This window comes from Drosophila sulfurigaster, chromosome 2L (genome assembly GCF_023558435.1).
Source record: "Drosophila sulfurigaster albostrigata strain 15112-1811.04 chromosome 2L, ASM2355843v2, whole genome shotgun sequence".
NCBI lineage: Eukaryota > Metazoa > Arthropoda > Insecta > Diptera > Drosophilidae > Drosophila > Drosophila sulfurigaster.
The window spans coordinates 9,431,471-9,446,647 of NC_084881.1; the positions used below are offsets into that span (position 1 = coordinate 9,431,471).

A 15,177-nucleotide genomic window follows, 5' to 3' on the forward strand; every position below is an offset into this window, starting at 1 on the left:
TGTTAGTTTCACTGCTGACAACGAAAAAAGAATTTTAACTACATAGAATAGGTATGTGAATGATTAAATTAAAAGACATTACTCTTTTCGGAAGAAACTAATACCTTACAATCTTATCGTTACAAAATTTACAAAATAGCTTATTTACGCGAAAATTTCGAAAATTAAATTTCGTTATGTTTTATCCGAAGCAAAATTCAAGATGAAACTCTGTTGCATACACATTGCGCCACTGCTATATTATAGAATTAGTAAGTGAATAAATAATTCAACATATTGTGCAAAAAGGTACTTCGAAGGGGTTTTTTCTTTTTGGTCATTCCTGCGACTCCGCCGCTTTTGACTTTACGTCGACAGCCGCATCTTGGCCAACGCTGATGTATTGCGTTGCATGACTGTTCGCATACGATCTCTCAGATATTCACAGATCGACGTATAGTTCTCATGGTGTGCCAACTCCATGGCCGTTAAACCATCCTGATTCTTCAACATCACATCACTGCCGGCGGCAACCAACTGTTTACACACGGTCATATGCCCGAACATGGCAGCCGCATGGAGCGCCGACTCGCCGTTGGGTAGGATGCCCAAATTGGGCCGATATTTGAGTAGCACAGTTAGAACCGAGGCGTGACCCTTGTGGGCGGCTTTGAAGAGTGGCGTGGCACCATCACAGCGCACAGTGTCCACATTGGCGCCGTTTTGCAGCAGCACTTTGCAGATATGATCGTGCCCCATTTGGGCGGCTATCCATAGCGGTGTGGCACCATCGATGCGTTTAATATCCATCGATGCATGCGCCAGGATCAACAGAGACAACACCGTACGATGTCCATTCTGGGCCGCAATAAATGCCGCCGAAGCGCGATCCTAAAAACAAAATTGAATATGTACTAATACTAAAATAAATTTGTATTGATGTCAAAACTAACCTTCATGCAGGCATTCACATCGGCGCCACAGTCCAACAGCTCTCTGATAATCTTCACATGTCCGCCTTGAGCGGCCACAAAAAGGGGCGTGCCGCCGTCCAACGATGGCGTGTCCACTTTGGCGCGTGCCTTCAGCAAAATGCGCACCACATCCAAGTGCCCGCCCTGTGCGGCAAAGAAGAGCGCCGTGGTGCCTGTGGATCGTCGCGAGTTCAGCTCCGCGCCCTGTTCCAGCAGCTCCAATACACAATGGATGTGTCCGCCCGCCGCAGCCAGAATAAGTGGTGTGGTGCCGTCCTGCAAGTGGAAATAAGATTGTTGTTTAATTGCTTGATTCACTCAATCGAATGCTCTTTACGAGCTGTCAGCTTTGCTAAGCCCTCTGTTCGCAATAATGAGACAAGCATCATTTGATAGCAAAAACCACATTTGTCCCAAATTATATGATGTGTATAGCAATTAAAGGGAACTGTATTTAATCGAGTAGCCAGTAGCCACCATGGTAGCAATACTGTTATTTTAATGAAATGTTAATTTACTTAATACTAATATTTTGATATCAACCATTTTGAAACTCTATCAACAAATAACAAGAACTTATTTAAATCGAATGAATTCATCTCGTATTGTCTTAGTTGCTTTGGCTGACAATCTGGTATATGTTGGATTTTATGGTGTATTTTCAGTGTATTAGTATATCAAATATAGCTTTGGTTATCTTTAAGTATTTTTTTGGTATACTAATTTGGTATATCTTAATGATTACACCGAACTGCCTTGATTTTATTAAAATTGAGAAACGAATATCTTAGAGTCGAACTATTACATTTGCTATATTGATTAAATAGCTTCACAGCTCTTTAGATTATCTCTCTACTGAAATCTTCATTTAAACTGGTTATAGAATTAGTTTACTAACATAACAAAACTATTAATATATATAAATGAGATTATACAAATTAATTTTTGACGAGCTAAGGCAATTCGTACTCTTAATATTGTATTGTATTTTACTGACAGATCGAATGTTCTAGTTATAGTTACCCAGTCATATCTATTTAAAGGGATATACGATTAACGTTTATTTTCGGTACTTGTTAGTATGATAACTTGGCATCACTAAATTATATGCTACACAGCAATAGAGCTACAACTATATGTATATATATTTAAATATGCTGAATTTTAATTGCTATTGCTCTTGAATTGTGTGTTCGTTAAATAATTTCGATTTTAGTTAGAATGTGTGTGTTAATGATTAAATTTTACATTTTTTACCATACATTTATTCTCGTTACTAGTTAGAAACTTAACATTACTACGTTAACTAATGAATGTTAAAGAAAATGCTATTTATTTTTACTTTCCTTTGTGATTTAATTCTAACATTTTCATACAAAAAAACTTGTTAAAGTCAAACTGATTTATATAAAACAAAAACTGTCTATGAACAGTTTAACTTTTGACTTAATGTTAAAATATTTTCCTTTTTAAGTCTCTTTAAAATTAAAAATTCTTAAAACTTCAAAAATTGTTACAAAAATTAACAACTTAAATATTTTATGGTCGAATTGACCGAGTTGTTATGATATTCGTTGAATAAAAGCGTCACGCGATTTCTGTTATTACATAAAAATTGTTTAAACAATTCGCCGAATTGCACAATGTTTACCAACAAAAAAGAAAAAATGAAGCACTCAAAGCAGAAAGCGAAAAGTAGTGTTTAAAGGCAAGTTAACACTTTGTTTACAAAAGTACGCACCAATTGGCAAAGAAGCCGAAATGTGCAGCACAAACGAATGAGTAAAGTAAAATTAAATGAAAATTAAATTTCACTTGAAGCGCAGCGAAGCACGAGCTGCTCCAATGGACAATCTGGACGCAAGTATATACTATATTACAGCTGCATACATACATATATATTACCCGATTCGACTCGACTCGGCTCGAATCGCCTCTTAGCTATGCATTCAAGCCAAGTGCTGTTGTTTGGGGCCAGTGTGCCAGCTGTTGGCTAAAACTACACACAAGGGCACAAAGCGGGCCAATCGACCAGCCCCGCAAACTCAACGCTGCAGCTACGTGACTGAGCTTCCCCCTCCCCACCCAAGGGGAAAGAAAGCATTTACCACCTCAGATACAACTACTGCAACGGATCGAGATTTGTATATTTCGCTCTTGATTTTCGCTTAGCGACATGCATGCAAATCAACACGAAACTAAATGAAACAACTTAACTGCGGAGACCGGTGAAAACTAATCGCATTCGCATTCGCAATTGCAATTGTAATTGCAATTACAGTTGAGATTGAAATTGAAATCATGGGATGCTCAATTAAACAATTAAAGCTACTCGCATTTAGCTGGTTATTATTCGTAGATAACATAATTGATAGTACATTTAAATGATTTGAAACGCATTGAGAATAGCACTGAAAGTATTTAAGTGTTTAAGCTAGCTCAAATTCTAATTGGTTTTAGCTGAATTAATGTTAATTTAATTAATCTTAGCTGAAAAAAATTTCTCAAGAATTCTAATTTAAAATTCAACTAACAAGATATAAACAAAAATTTAATCAAAATATTCTAACATAAATAACAACAAATTCAGTTTAACCTAGTTCTGAACTATTTACAAGTAATGAGCATTTTAAAAAAATTTTTATTTCTCGGAAATACTTTAAATTTTATTAAAAGCTATTTTTCTTAGATTGCATTTCCCACTCTTCTAAACATAGAATTAAACTAAAAAAAAAATGGTATCTTCAAAAATATAAAAATTCGCTGTATTATTGCTGCATGTATTATTAGCTGACTTATTGCTCTACATTTAATCTGCAAATAAATAGATATTCCCGGGAAACTTAAACTTATCTTTGCTTTGATCAATGAAACATAATTGTAAGTTTTTAAATATAAAGTGACCAAAAACATTTGCGCAATTCTTTTCTGATAATAGATTTTTACACAACTTATCTTAAAAAAACCAATCAATTAATTTGGGTATTCGGATTAAATTTGAGTCTAAGCTTTTATTGAAGTCGTATTAAAAACAATATGAATATTAATTGAATAATGCAGTTGACTATAAATCTTTAAAATAACATTAACTGCAAAATTCAAAAAATAAATATTCAATCAAACTTTAACTTATATTTTGTTATATAGCTTTTTTTATTAAAAAATGCCAACTACAATGATTATGATTATTTTACGATTATATTTTAAATAAAGGCAAAAATACATTTCTTGCACTTTGGTTGCCAAGTTTGCAATAACTTTCTATCCAATTATATATTTTATTTTTATAACCCAGCTAACAAAGCCGTCTCAAAATGCAATAAACTCTGTGTAAATGTCATTTGAAATATTACTCACCTCATCCTTACAGTCCACATGCACTTTCCCAGTATCCAGCACTCGACGCAGCTCAACGACATCTCCACGTAGCGCCGCCAGATGCAACATCACATCCGAGGGTGTTTCTTTCTGTAAAAAGAAATAGAAAACAAATCACTTTCTTGTACTAGGGTTTTTTTTTAAACAAACAAATCAATTAACAAGTTGAACTTTGGCAGCTGTCAAAAGGAGCACAGCCACTTGAGTAATAGCTTCTGTTTGCGTGTGGAAGTCTGAGGTGTGGCAAACACCCACAACAAAACACACACACAACCCACATAGTCAGTCCATGGAGCAGCTGTCTGGCTGCTTTGGGGCGCCACTCTTGAGTAACACTTATGTAGGAAATTAGTTTTACTCGCTCCCCACAGCAAATTATAAATTACAGTAATTAAGCCTCATAGGCGGAGGGGAAAATGCTGGAAAAACACACACACACACACACACACACACACACGCTGACATACTGGAAAAGCACTTGCAGCTTGTCTGAGCAGCGGATGTGGATGCATTTTTACAATGCTTTTGACATTGCATGCGACTATTAACCCTTAAGAGGACTCTGCACTTGAACTGTGAGAATGCAATTAATACATACATATAATCATCATCAAATTTGGAACTACAAATATTATTCATTTTTAAGGTTAAATATTTTATTTTGATAGCCTGCGATTCTGTAATAATATTTGTATCTACAAAGTTTTGCTATAGCAAAAATGTTATCGAGTTTGTTATTTTAAGAGCAGATATCAGCTATATATGAAAATATTCTTATGAAGATTGTATGAATAAGTTGTTTGTCCTATATGATTTATTGTGACAATATAATGTTTATGATTCCTAAGAATTTGATTGCGATCGGATAACAATAGAAGTTATTTAAGAAAAACTTTTGTAAGGCACATTACGAATACTGCAATCGTGGTTTAGCTACTTTGGCTGGAAATCTATTATATTTTAACCAATATAGTATATATTATATTAACCAATAATGTAATAATTCAAAGATATACCAAATATGATAGTATAATTTAGTATTTTTTGGTATATTATTTAGTACATTTTAAGTATAAGACCGTTTATTCAAGATGGGTAACGCGTATTTCACAGTCAAGTACACTCGACTGTAGCTTTTGATGCTTGAGTCTCTTTCTTAAGTATAATGCACTCCTTATTTATACGTTTTAGAATACAACTTAATCATTCTTTTGTATATTGATCTATTTTAACTACATACTATTATGTTTTAACTCATATGTATTAATGAAATATATTATACAAGCTAATTATATACATTATTTGAAGATATTTTTCTGATTATATATTTATATTTATACATTAATGCGTCAACTTAAATTATTTATTCCTTGAAATATATCTAATTTCTCTGCACATATGTATATTTATTAACTATACTAAGTGTGGTGAAATTTACCCAGCCAAGGCTATTAAGTGTTAAGGAAGAGCTAAATGCGATGATGACGATGGGACTAAAGTCAGAGTTTAACAATTGCGCTTAGAGGAAATGGTCGTACAATAAATATTTGAACTACTTGAAAAGAGACATTGGAACAGGAAAAGTGTCAACTGTGAGTTAATGAAGCGCATTGACTCAAACGAGGGGGCACCTGTTGAAAGACCGCTGCAGGCAACAGCAACACCAACCACAAGCGAAGCAAGAAGAGGTGAAGCAAACAGTGTGGCAACAATGCGAATGCTGAAATAATGATGATGATGCTGCCATCGTGATGATGATGATCATTATAATATTTATAGACAAACTGAAATGTCAGATGCTGGCTGCTGGTTGCTGGCTGTTGGCTGCAGTAGTAGCAGGTGAGTAGCACTTTTAAAGCTTCAGACGAGCATTAGACACGACTCTTGCCATATCTTGCTTGCCACATGCTTGTGCCACACACTTGAGTGGCAAGTGTGGCAAACAAAAGCAACAGTCTTTGTCTGTCTCTCGAGTGGCTGTTGTTGCAACAATTGTATCAATAATTAAGTGACCTTCTCAAGAGTCTCCGCCACTCGAAGTGTATCTAATGCCACCTTATCATGCCAACTTAAAGCAAAAGCGTCTCCGAAGTGGCAAAAGAGAAAGAGAAGCGATAAACAAGCTAAAAGCAGGCTAAGTAATGGCTTCTTCAATATTTGTTTGCTTAGTCAAATGAATTGCTTAGACGAGCATCCAGCTGATGCATGAGAAGTTTACTCTTCTTAGTGCTTTTGTTAGTCTTGTCAGACTATGAACTCATAAACATATATTGTGCGGGTAATTTAAGTGGGTGTGCCATACGAGATAAATAATGAGTTGACTCTAACTATAAAGTCTGAGGAATACTTGGGTCTAATATGCTAGCTAATACCTGAGAATCAAGTTAAAAGTAAGATATTGATACTTTGCAGAGTTTATTGCATAATTTTATCACTCTTTAGTTGTTGGTTTAGTTGTGATATGTTGTCAAACATGTAATAGAGTTATATTCTAAAAAGTGATTTATTTTTATAGTACTAGGTTTCTATTAATAGTACTAGTAATCTGAATGATTTTTGTAATATCGGTTAAGGTTTCATTCCTTTAATAATGGCTTCTCTTATTTAGGTCAACTTAAGTAATACGATTTAAACAGTGTTTCATCGCACAATTCTATTGTCTTTAATAATATGGTAGCTAATACCGGGGAATCAAGTCAGAAGTAACATATTGAGACTTTGCAGACTTTATTGCATGATATTAAAAGTTTATGTTTAGATTTAATGTTTACAATAATGCTAAGATGTCAGTTATTGGAATTTTTATATTCCTAATAGTGATTTCTTTTAATATTACTGGTATAGTATATTAAACGATTTTCTAATATCGTTAGATTGTGTGTTTACTTAAAGCGTATTCGGTTAAGCTTTCATGCCTTTAATGCGTTTCATTTAACTGCAACGTCTCTTTGATTGCATCTCTTGAATTCTGTTTTATCTTATTTTTGTTATCTTAGCAACATCACTCGATGTGATGCGATTAAAACGGTGTGTCACTATTGCCTTTGTGCTTTATCTAAGATTTGCTTTTCATAACATTCTATTCTTAACACAATTTGCTACAGTTCGTAATATTTTTTGTTAGCAAACTATACTTTAAAATTATGAATACATTTTAAATAAAAAACAAATTTTCTCTTTCAACGAATTTTTCTTTTTGTGATTTAGATTTTTAGGGAAGAATTCTTTCAATTATGTTTTATTAATAAAGTTATTCTTTCTTTTATTGAAATACACATCAATAAATAAAATAATTCTAAAGTAAGTTAGATTTAGTAATTTGGCTTTTAGAGAAGGAAAAATGATAAGTTTCCTTCATTTTAAAAATTACTCTGGAATTGTCTTTATAGAAATATTTAGAAATGTTAAATTCGATAGTTATAATTTAATAAAATTCTTGATTATTAAATTTATAAAAATTTGCATGAATCGTGCTTTAGACTTAACAAAAGAATAATATAAAGTTGTTTACCATTTAGTTTTTTTAAATAATCGAAATGTAATTTCAATAGTTTCTATAATGATTAAAGAATTTTCTACTTTCCTAGAAGCTAAACTCTTGCATAATTCCAAAAGAAGTTTGTGTCTAGACGAGCTGCCAAAGTGGGTGATTCGAAGCAAGTTTGTGCCGAGTTTTACATTTGAAATGGGTCAAACTCACCTTAAGTGACATGTTTTTATATTCCTTCAGCTCTCCCTCGCAGTCCCGCTAGTTGTGCTGTGTTGTCTGTGTCTGGTTCCTTGTCTGGCGGCAGTTGCAGTTGCACCTGCTTAAAAGCCCGTTACCATTGACCGATATTCAAAGTGTAACGCAGCCTCAGCAACTGCGGCAACTTCTAGTAATAGTAATGGCACGACGGCAACAACAATAGTAAGCACAGTAATAGTAACAGTATATACTGCAACAACAACGTAGAGAAGTAGCAGATGGCAGATGGCAACTGTGGCACCAATCAAATCAAAGCAACAGCAAGCCAGAGATCATCATTGAGGAACCAACGAACCAACGAAGCGACGAACTGGCAAGCAAGAAGCAAACGACCAGTTCCAAAGTATCCGAGTCCAGGCGCTGCAAATAAAAAAAAGAGCAAAGCCAAGTCAAGCCAAGTCACGGGGTACATCAAAATTAAGTTGCAAGTTGCACAGACTGTTGCGAATTGTGAATTGCTAGTTGCAAGTTGCAAGTTGCCAGCTGAGAGTTTGGGTCGACAGGTTTCCTAAGCGACTCCACGCTTAGAATGCAAAAGCGAAACAAAAAAAAAAAGTGGAAAAGAAAAAGTTACAATCCAATTGCCAATTGCTTTGGGCCAGCAACAAGAGCGCAATTTTATGCATTTGCAAAAAGGATTAAATTATAGAAGCTTGCAAGTAATTATAGAAAGAACCAAAGCTCAACAAAGTATTAAGTTCTAGGAACTGAAAACTACTTAGAAGCTAGTTAAAGTTCGAAGAATTTGAAAAGCTTTTAATTAAAGCATTGTTGTAAGTTACTCAAAATTAAAGCGATCCCAATTAGAGTGCTCCAAAACTGATTTTATACTTTTAAGGTTACAACCGAATAAGTTTTAAGGAAATTTTAAGAGTTAAACTGTATTATTAGATAACGTATTTTATGATTATTATCAGTTTATCATACTCAATGAGAATTAACTCAGGCGAGCTTGCACTCAAATTAATTACTATAGTGGCATCAATTATTAAGAACTATTAAAGATTATTTAAAAATTATGAGATATTCCTAAATAAAATAAATTACATTTAATTATTAAAATAAATTTAGAAAAACATTTAAAGAACTGATAATTGATAAGACTTAAATGTAATAATTAAGTAGTTTACTCTAATGCGGCATAAACGAATGAAAACTTTTAATATAAATCAAATAATTGCTAAGGGATTAAAGTGGCTTTTAAAAGAAGTGATATATTTAGTTCTGTATTTCCTATACATTTTTCCCAGTTTGTGCATTAGGATAATTAATCAACATATATTCCTATCTTTACTTTCTGGACTCTGAGGCAAACCTCTTCAATTATATTTTGTTTGATGTGCACTTTAGTTTATAGTTACTGTCCATTAAGTTGCAAATTGTTTGCAGATACTTCAATATTTCTATATTCATTTAAATGTTTGCATTATATTTTTTCTACTGTTGTATTTTGTCTACCTCGTAATATGCTTAACTATCCCTAATGCAACTTTCGTTATTACCGTGCAATTTTTTTGATTTGCAGGCTAATCAATAATTTTCCATAAATGTTTAATTTTATAATTCGCTGCATTGACGTCGTTGAACCTCACAGCAATTGACAGTTGGCGGTGGGAGATATGATAGGTGGGCGGTGGGCGGAGTTAACTATAGGGTCTCAAAAGAGGCAATAGAGGAGTGAACGTTGCATTGCTTTTACTTTATGTTTGTTGTTTTTTTAATTGCATTTCATGCTGCCACCTTTTGCTTGTTTTTTTTTTACTATACTTTTTACATTTTGTATCATCATCATCATCATCACCATCATCATTATAGCCACGACCATCAGCCGCCTTTCAACTTTTGACCTAGAAAGTGTTTTACTTAAAGTTTTCTTCATGTGCTTGCGACGTCATCAGCCACAGCCACAGCAGCAGCATATGATGAGGAGGGCACGCATTTTGGTGCTGACATCACAGTTTTCCGGCATTTCTTCGATTTTCTGTTTTCGTTTCTGTTTCTGTTTCTATTTTTTTCTCTATTTTAAAGCTCTCTCTCACAGAGGTTGTGTGCCCATCTTAATTACTCTATACTTTGTTTCCATTTTAATTAAAAATGGTTTCTATTTCCAGTTGACGGTTATTCCCCTCGCTAAAAAAACCCGTTGCTTTCATTCATTCATTAAATTCCAATTGGAAATGTAATCTGTAAGTTGGGGGTGGGGGGAAGGCCTTGAATTAACCGAGGTTCTAGGTCGCTCTAGCTGTTGTACTGCGAGTAGTCTAAAGATAAGTGCCTATCAGATAGTAGCAGAGCTGTTTCATTTTGATAAATGCTGATACTTTACAATATGCTATCGGATAGTTAACAGTCTTCTTTAGCACGGTAATCATTTGTTTTTTTATTTTAGTTTTCATTGCCGGAGTCGATAACATCAACAAAAATAATAGTAAAAATGGTCATTAAACTAACTCTCAAGGCGCATCTTCTGGTAAATAACTGGCTTTATAAATAATGAACTGAATATACCATAAACTTACAAATAAAGAAAGGATTTTACTATTCGCAAAAAATACCTAAGTGATTTTATTATAATCATATAGAAAGTTACACAATTTAATGTCAGAATAATAAAAAAAAAAACTTCAGTATAATGCACATCACTTTAAAGTTTTGCTCACAACAATGCAGCTTCCTTTTATTGCAGTTGCTATTGTTATTGTTTATTTTATTTAAAAATAGATGCTCACTAAATAAATATGATCTCATTTCGCAGCTCGCGTATAAATTTACATTTTTTAGTTTTACATTATGCAAAAAATGACACACTCGCAGTCAACAGTCGCACATACGCGTTAAAGGTCAAGAGGCTGGGCGACCGGCCCGTTATGAGCTCTACTCAAGAAGAGCTACAATAACAACAATTACTGCAACAACAACAACAACAACAACAACGTACCCAAGCAAATACAAAACACGCCGCAAAGTAATTGAGAGAGCAAGCAACGTGGAAGCACCGCACACGACAAAAGTTGAAATGCGACTGAACTGCTAAAGCAAAAAGTTGCCCAGCTGAACCTGCTTTGACTATATTTATATATTTTAGCCGATATGGATGTGCTTAGTCTATAACGAAAATTACGTAGAATAAATATTCATTTTATGATGCTAAGCCAAATATGATGTATTCGCCACTAAAAATATAATTATTTTAAAATAAACGTTAAAAATACTGTTACTGTTGAAAACTTTTGTCCACTGTTAAATACATTTACTGTTATCAAAGAATACACTGATCTAATAAGAAAAACGTTCCACTGTTACTTAACTGTTATTTCTTACTGTTAAGTTGTATACGTGCTGTTATGCACTGATCTAGTATTGGATTTTTTTATTTAAATTTATTTGCAGTTCGAGTTTGTTAAATTAATTTGCTTCGCGCTCTACATATGCGTAAAAATTGAGTTTTATTTTAAATAAACACATATGTTTTCCTCTTCATTGACCACTTTCAGCGCTGCGCTTAGTAACGGTACAAATATTGAAAATAACTTTTGCACACTGGCCCCTTGAACTGTAAATATGAAAGGCAAAACCAGACGCGTTAATCCACAATGAAAACAAACTCACAAGCCCTGCTCACCACCCACACTCACACACCCACACACACTTAAAAATACACACACAAAGTTGGCGAAGCTACAAAAAAAGTCCTGCGGCTTCCATTGACGGAAAATCGGCGTTGACACCGGATCAAGGACACCGACAACGACACAGCCTCTGTCCAAAATCAATACTCACGCACAGTAAGACTTCTGCGTCCGTTCACGAATAATTGTTGTTCGCACAGTTAATGTTCACTGTTTAACTATTTCGATTGAATATAAACAATTTATATATATAGATTGTACGAATTTATAGCTACCGACCGACTTTTCAGTAGGCACTAAGGCCGAGAAAGCAAGCTCCGGCGCCAATTTTAATGCGAAGCAAGCACTACTCTTTCTAACTGGTACCGATTCGATAGCAAATCGATTTAAATCGATTACTTTTGGCAAGGCATACGGGCTTTATATTCGATATGCGTAAGTTAAAAAAAACAACGGTCAGTCTAAAAAAAAAATTATTTTCCCATTGGACAAATATACCAACATATTTTAGTTGACATTTTTTAACACAATGCAAAGAGAGAGAATTTAAACTCAAGTTAGAGCACTATTTTTTTTTTAAAACTTTATGAATTTAATAGTTACAATTACACCAAAAAGCTTTTCAATCATTATTGGTCACACTTCATTAAATTTTCAAAACTAAGTAAATAATAATGATTTAGAACAAAGTTAAATGAGATAGCTGATTGTAATTGAACATGATATAGATAATTGTTTAAATTAATTAAGTTTTTCTTTCTGAGTATTCTGCATGTACTTCGATAACCTCTATAAATTTAAGATGAATACCCCTACAAATAGTAAAATACAGTGCAATATTTTTTGTGTTATCGATATTATTTGTGCAACCCTACAGCGCAGCCAACTTCACTCTTTCTCTTTTCAGCCTCCATTTGTCGAGTGTTGGTCGCAAATTTGTAAATTATTACAAAATGTAAGTAAAATTGACATTGCACTAGTTAAAATGCGCACAAAACACGTATTAAATGTTCCCCTATACATTTCAGCATAATGGAGAACGACGCCGGTGAGAACGTTGATTTGTACGTGCCCCGTAAATGGTATGTGATAGAACACGTGTTCAGCGCACTGTTCGCTGCTGCATTTAATTTAAAAAAATTAAAGAATAAATGATGCTAATCAATTAAATGTATAATTTGCACACAGCTCGGCATCGAACAGAATCATCCACGCCAAGGACCACGCTTCTGTGCAACTGAGCATTGTTGTTGTGGATCCCGAGACCGGTCGCCAAACCGATGGCACCAAAACTTACGCCATTTGCGGTGAAATCCGTCGCATGGGCGAGTCCGATGATTGCATTGTGCGTCTGGCCAAGAAGGATGGTCTCATTACCAAGTAAGTTTACTTATCCTTCCTCTTCAAATGAACTGGTATTCAATGCATGTCTTTCTTGTTGTTTTGCAGGAACTTCTAAATAGAATGTAAACAAGAATTGGTAATAAAGTGAATTCCTTTTGTATGTAACGTTAAATACGTGAACTGTGTGTTTATTTTTAAACTAATGGATTGAATAAAATGGCACAAACTGGAATGTTAAATCAAATATTGTAAATCTCTGATATTTGGCGCTACATATTCAATTCAGTAAACAAATGTTTGGCGCACAACTAGTTCAAAGTACCTTATATTTGGGATTAAGATAACTACCTTAAATTGTTATACTCCCAATTCTGAATCACTTTCAGGTTAAACAAATTGTTCCTTGCTTGAATATCTTACTTTAACTGCATTGAAAGTTGTTGATACTGAGAGAAGCTGATTAAGTACCAATTTAAACATAGAGCTTTCAAATAAAGAGAAGTAGATACTTAATTGTATTGAACAATTCCAATAGAATGTAGAATATGACTTAAAAAAGCTAAATTTTCAAGTAGAATTCGAAATTCTTATCAATTGTTTGAAATTCATTTGATAACATCTTGCAAACATTTATTTGTATAATTTGGGCATTCGTACAACTTTATTTAAATAGGTTTTGTAAAATTGAAAATATTACAGCAAATTTGGCAATAGTCAAAAATCAGCATTTAAGTTTTAATATTATAAAAAACTTTATTTAGCATTCTTCTAAAAATAAAATCCATATTTTTTAAATTATTGAATTTCTAAATCTCTACTCTTATTTTATCTCTCTTTTAAGTTAAAAGTTTTAACTGATTCATCTTTGATACTAAATATATAATATGTAGCAAGATAAATTTAAATAGCATTTTATTACATCAGAATAATGTTTAGGTTGCGAATGCAATAGTGAGTTACTGCCAGTCAACAATACTATTTCAAGAAAGAAATTAAATTTGCCAGATTTTATTTTTGACCTGGAAATATTTGAAACCTTTCGGCATTTTGATGGAGACCGTGGCGGTTTCTCAATTTTTATTTTAGCATTAATATAACAATTAGATTGTCTAGTTCTATATTATTGAATTGCCTTTAATATGAGTTGTGAACCCTCTCATTTATTAAAATTTTTTATATTTATATATATAAATATCAGATTATCATATTAAAATTATCCAACCTTCGTAAAAAAAAGAACCTATGTAGGCGGCAATTTATAGGAGTCATAAGAATACATCATTGTTTAATAAATAATGTAATGTTTAAAATCTTTGCAACTTTTGCCGGAACACTTAAATTATTCTCTGCTGTTACACAGCATACTAGCCTGTGTTTATGGGCATATTGCATCTGTAAGTGTGACCCTAGCGTGAACATTTTCAGTGTTGGAAAGTAGCATAAAGTAAGAACGACGCACGTGTTTGACCAAACGTTTCAATTTTAACTCTGCCCCTCAGTGAAGCACACCAGCCGAGAGGTTGCATTTAAATTTAATAAAAAACAAAGCTAAATTCAACCAATAAAACGCCAAAATGGTAAGTTAAATAAACGTTTATTGGTCTTGTACTATTTTATTAATAAAAGCCTTGCATTCTCCATAGACCGAGGAAGTGAACCCGAAAGCATTCCCATTGGCCGATGCCCAGTTGACGGCTAAAATCATGAACCTGCTGCAGCAGGCTCTTAACTATAACCAGCTCCGCAAGGGCGCCAACGAAGCAACCAAGACGTTGAATCGCGGTCTGGCCGATATTGTTGTGCTTGCTGGCGATACGGAACCTATTGAAATCTTGCTGCATTTGCCGTTGTTGTGTGAGGACAAGAACGTGCCATATGTATTTGTGCGCTCAAAGCAGGCATTGGGACGTGCATGTGGCGTTTCCCGGCCAATTGTAGCATGCTCGGTGACCACCAATGAGGGCAGTCAGCTTAAGTCGCAAATTACATCCATTCAGCAGGAAATTGAAAGGCTGTTAGTTTAAGTAAAAAGAGTACAAATACATTTGTAAATTGTAAACATAATTAAACCGTGTATTTTTATAATACATATTCCAAAACACATGGTTTTTCATTCATTAAATTT

At 33.8% G+C, this 15,177-nt stretch overlaps 3 protein-coding genes across 3 annotated transcripts; 2 read left to right on the forward strand and 1 right to left on the reverse strand.

Moving 5' to 3' along the window:
* Window positions 1-274: 274 nt before the first annotated feature.
* Window positions 275-12,034, reverse strand: LOC133844526 (ankyrin repeat domain-containing protein 29). The gene is made up of 5 exons (XM_062278573.1): window positions 11,860-12,034; window positions 8,032-8,439; window positions 4,311-4,421; window positions 933-1,229; window positions 275-870 (listed from the first exon to the last, which is right to left on the reverse strand). The coding sequence occupies exons 2-5, from the start codon at window positions 8,041-8,043 to the stop codon at window positions 346-348; spliced, it is 945 nt and encodes a 314-aa protein (XP_062134557.1). The 5' UTR covers window positions 8,044-8,439; window positions 11,860-12,034; the 3' UTR covers window positions 275-345.
* A 492-nt stretch (window positions 12,035-12,526) lies between these two features.
* On the forward strand, window positions 12,527-13,296 carry LOC133850260 (small ribosomal subunit protein eS21). Its single transcript, XM_062286307.1, has 4 exons — window positions 12,527-12,663; window positions 12,737-12,790; window positions 12,897-13,088; window positions 13,158-13,296. Exons 2-4 carry the CDS (start codon window positions 12,741-12,743, stop codon window positions 13,165-13,167), a joined length of 252 nt encoding a protein of 83 aa, XP_062142291.1. The 5' UTR covers window positions 12,527-12,663; window positions 12,737-12,740; the 3' UTR covers window positions 13,168-13,296.
* Window positions 13,297-14,469: 1,173 nt separating this feature from the next.
* LOC133850428 (NHP2-like protein 1 homolog) lies at window positions 14,470-15,151 on the forward strand. The gene is made up of 2 exons (XM_062286538.1): window positions 14,470-14,629; window positions 14,696-15,151. Exons 1-2 carry the CDS (start codon window positions 14,627-14,629, stop codon window positions 15,074-15,076), a joined length of 384 nt encoding a protein of 127 aa, XP_062142522.1. The 5' UTR covers window positions 14,470-14,626; the 3' UTR covers window positions 15,077-15,151.
* The last annotated feature ends 26 nt before the right edge of the window (window positions 15,152-15,177 follow it).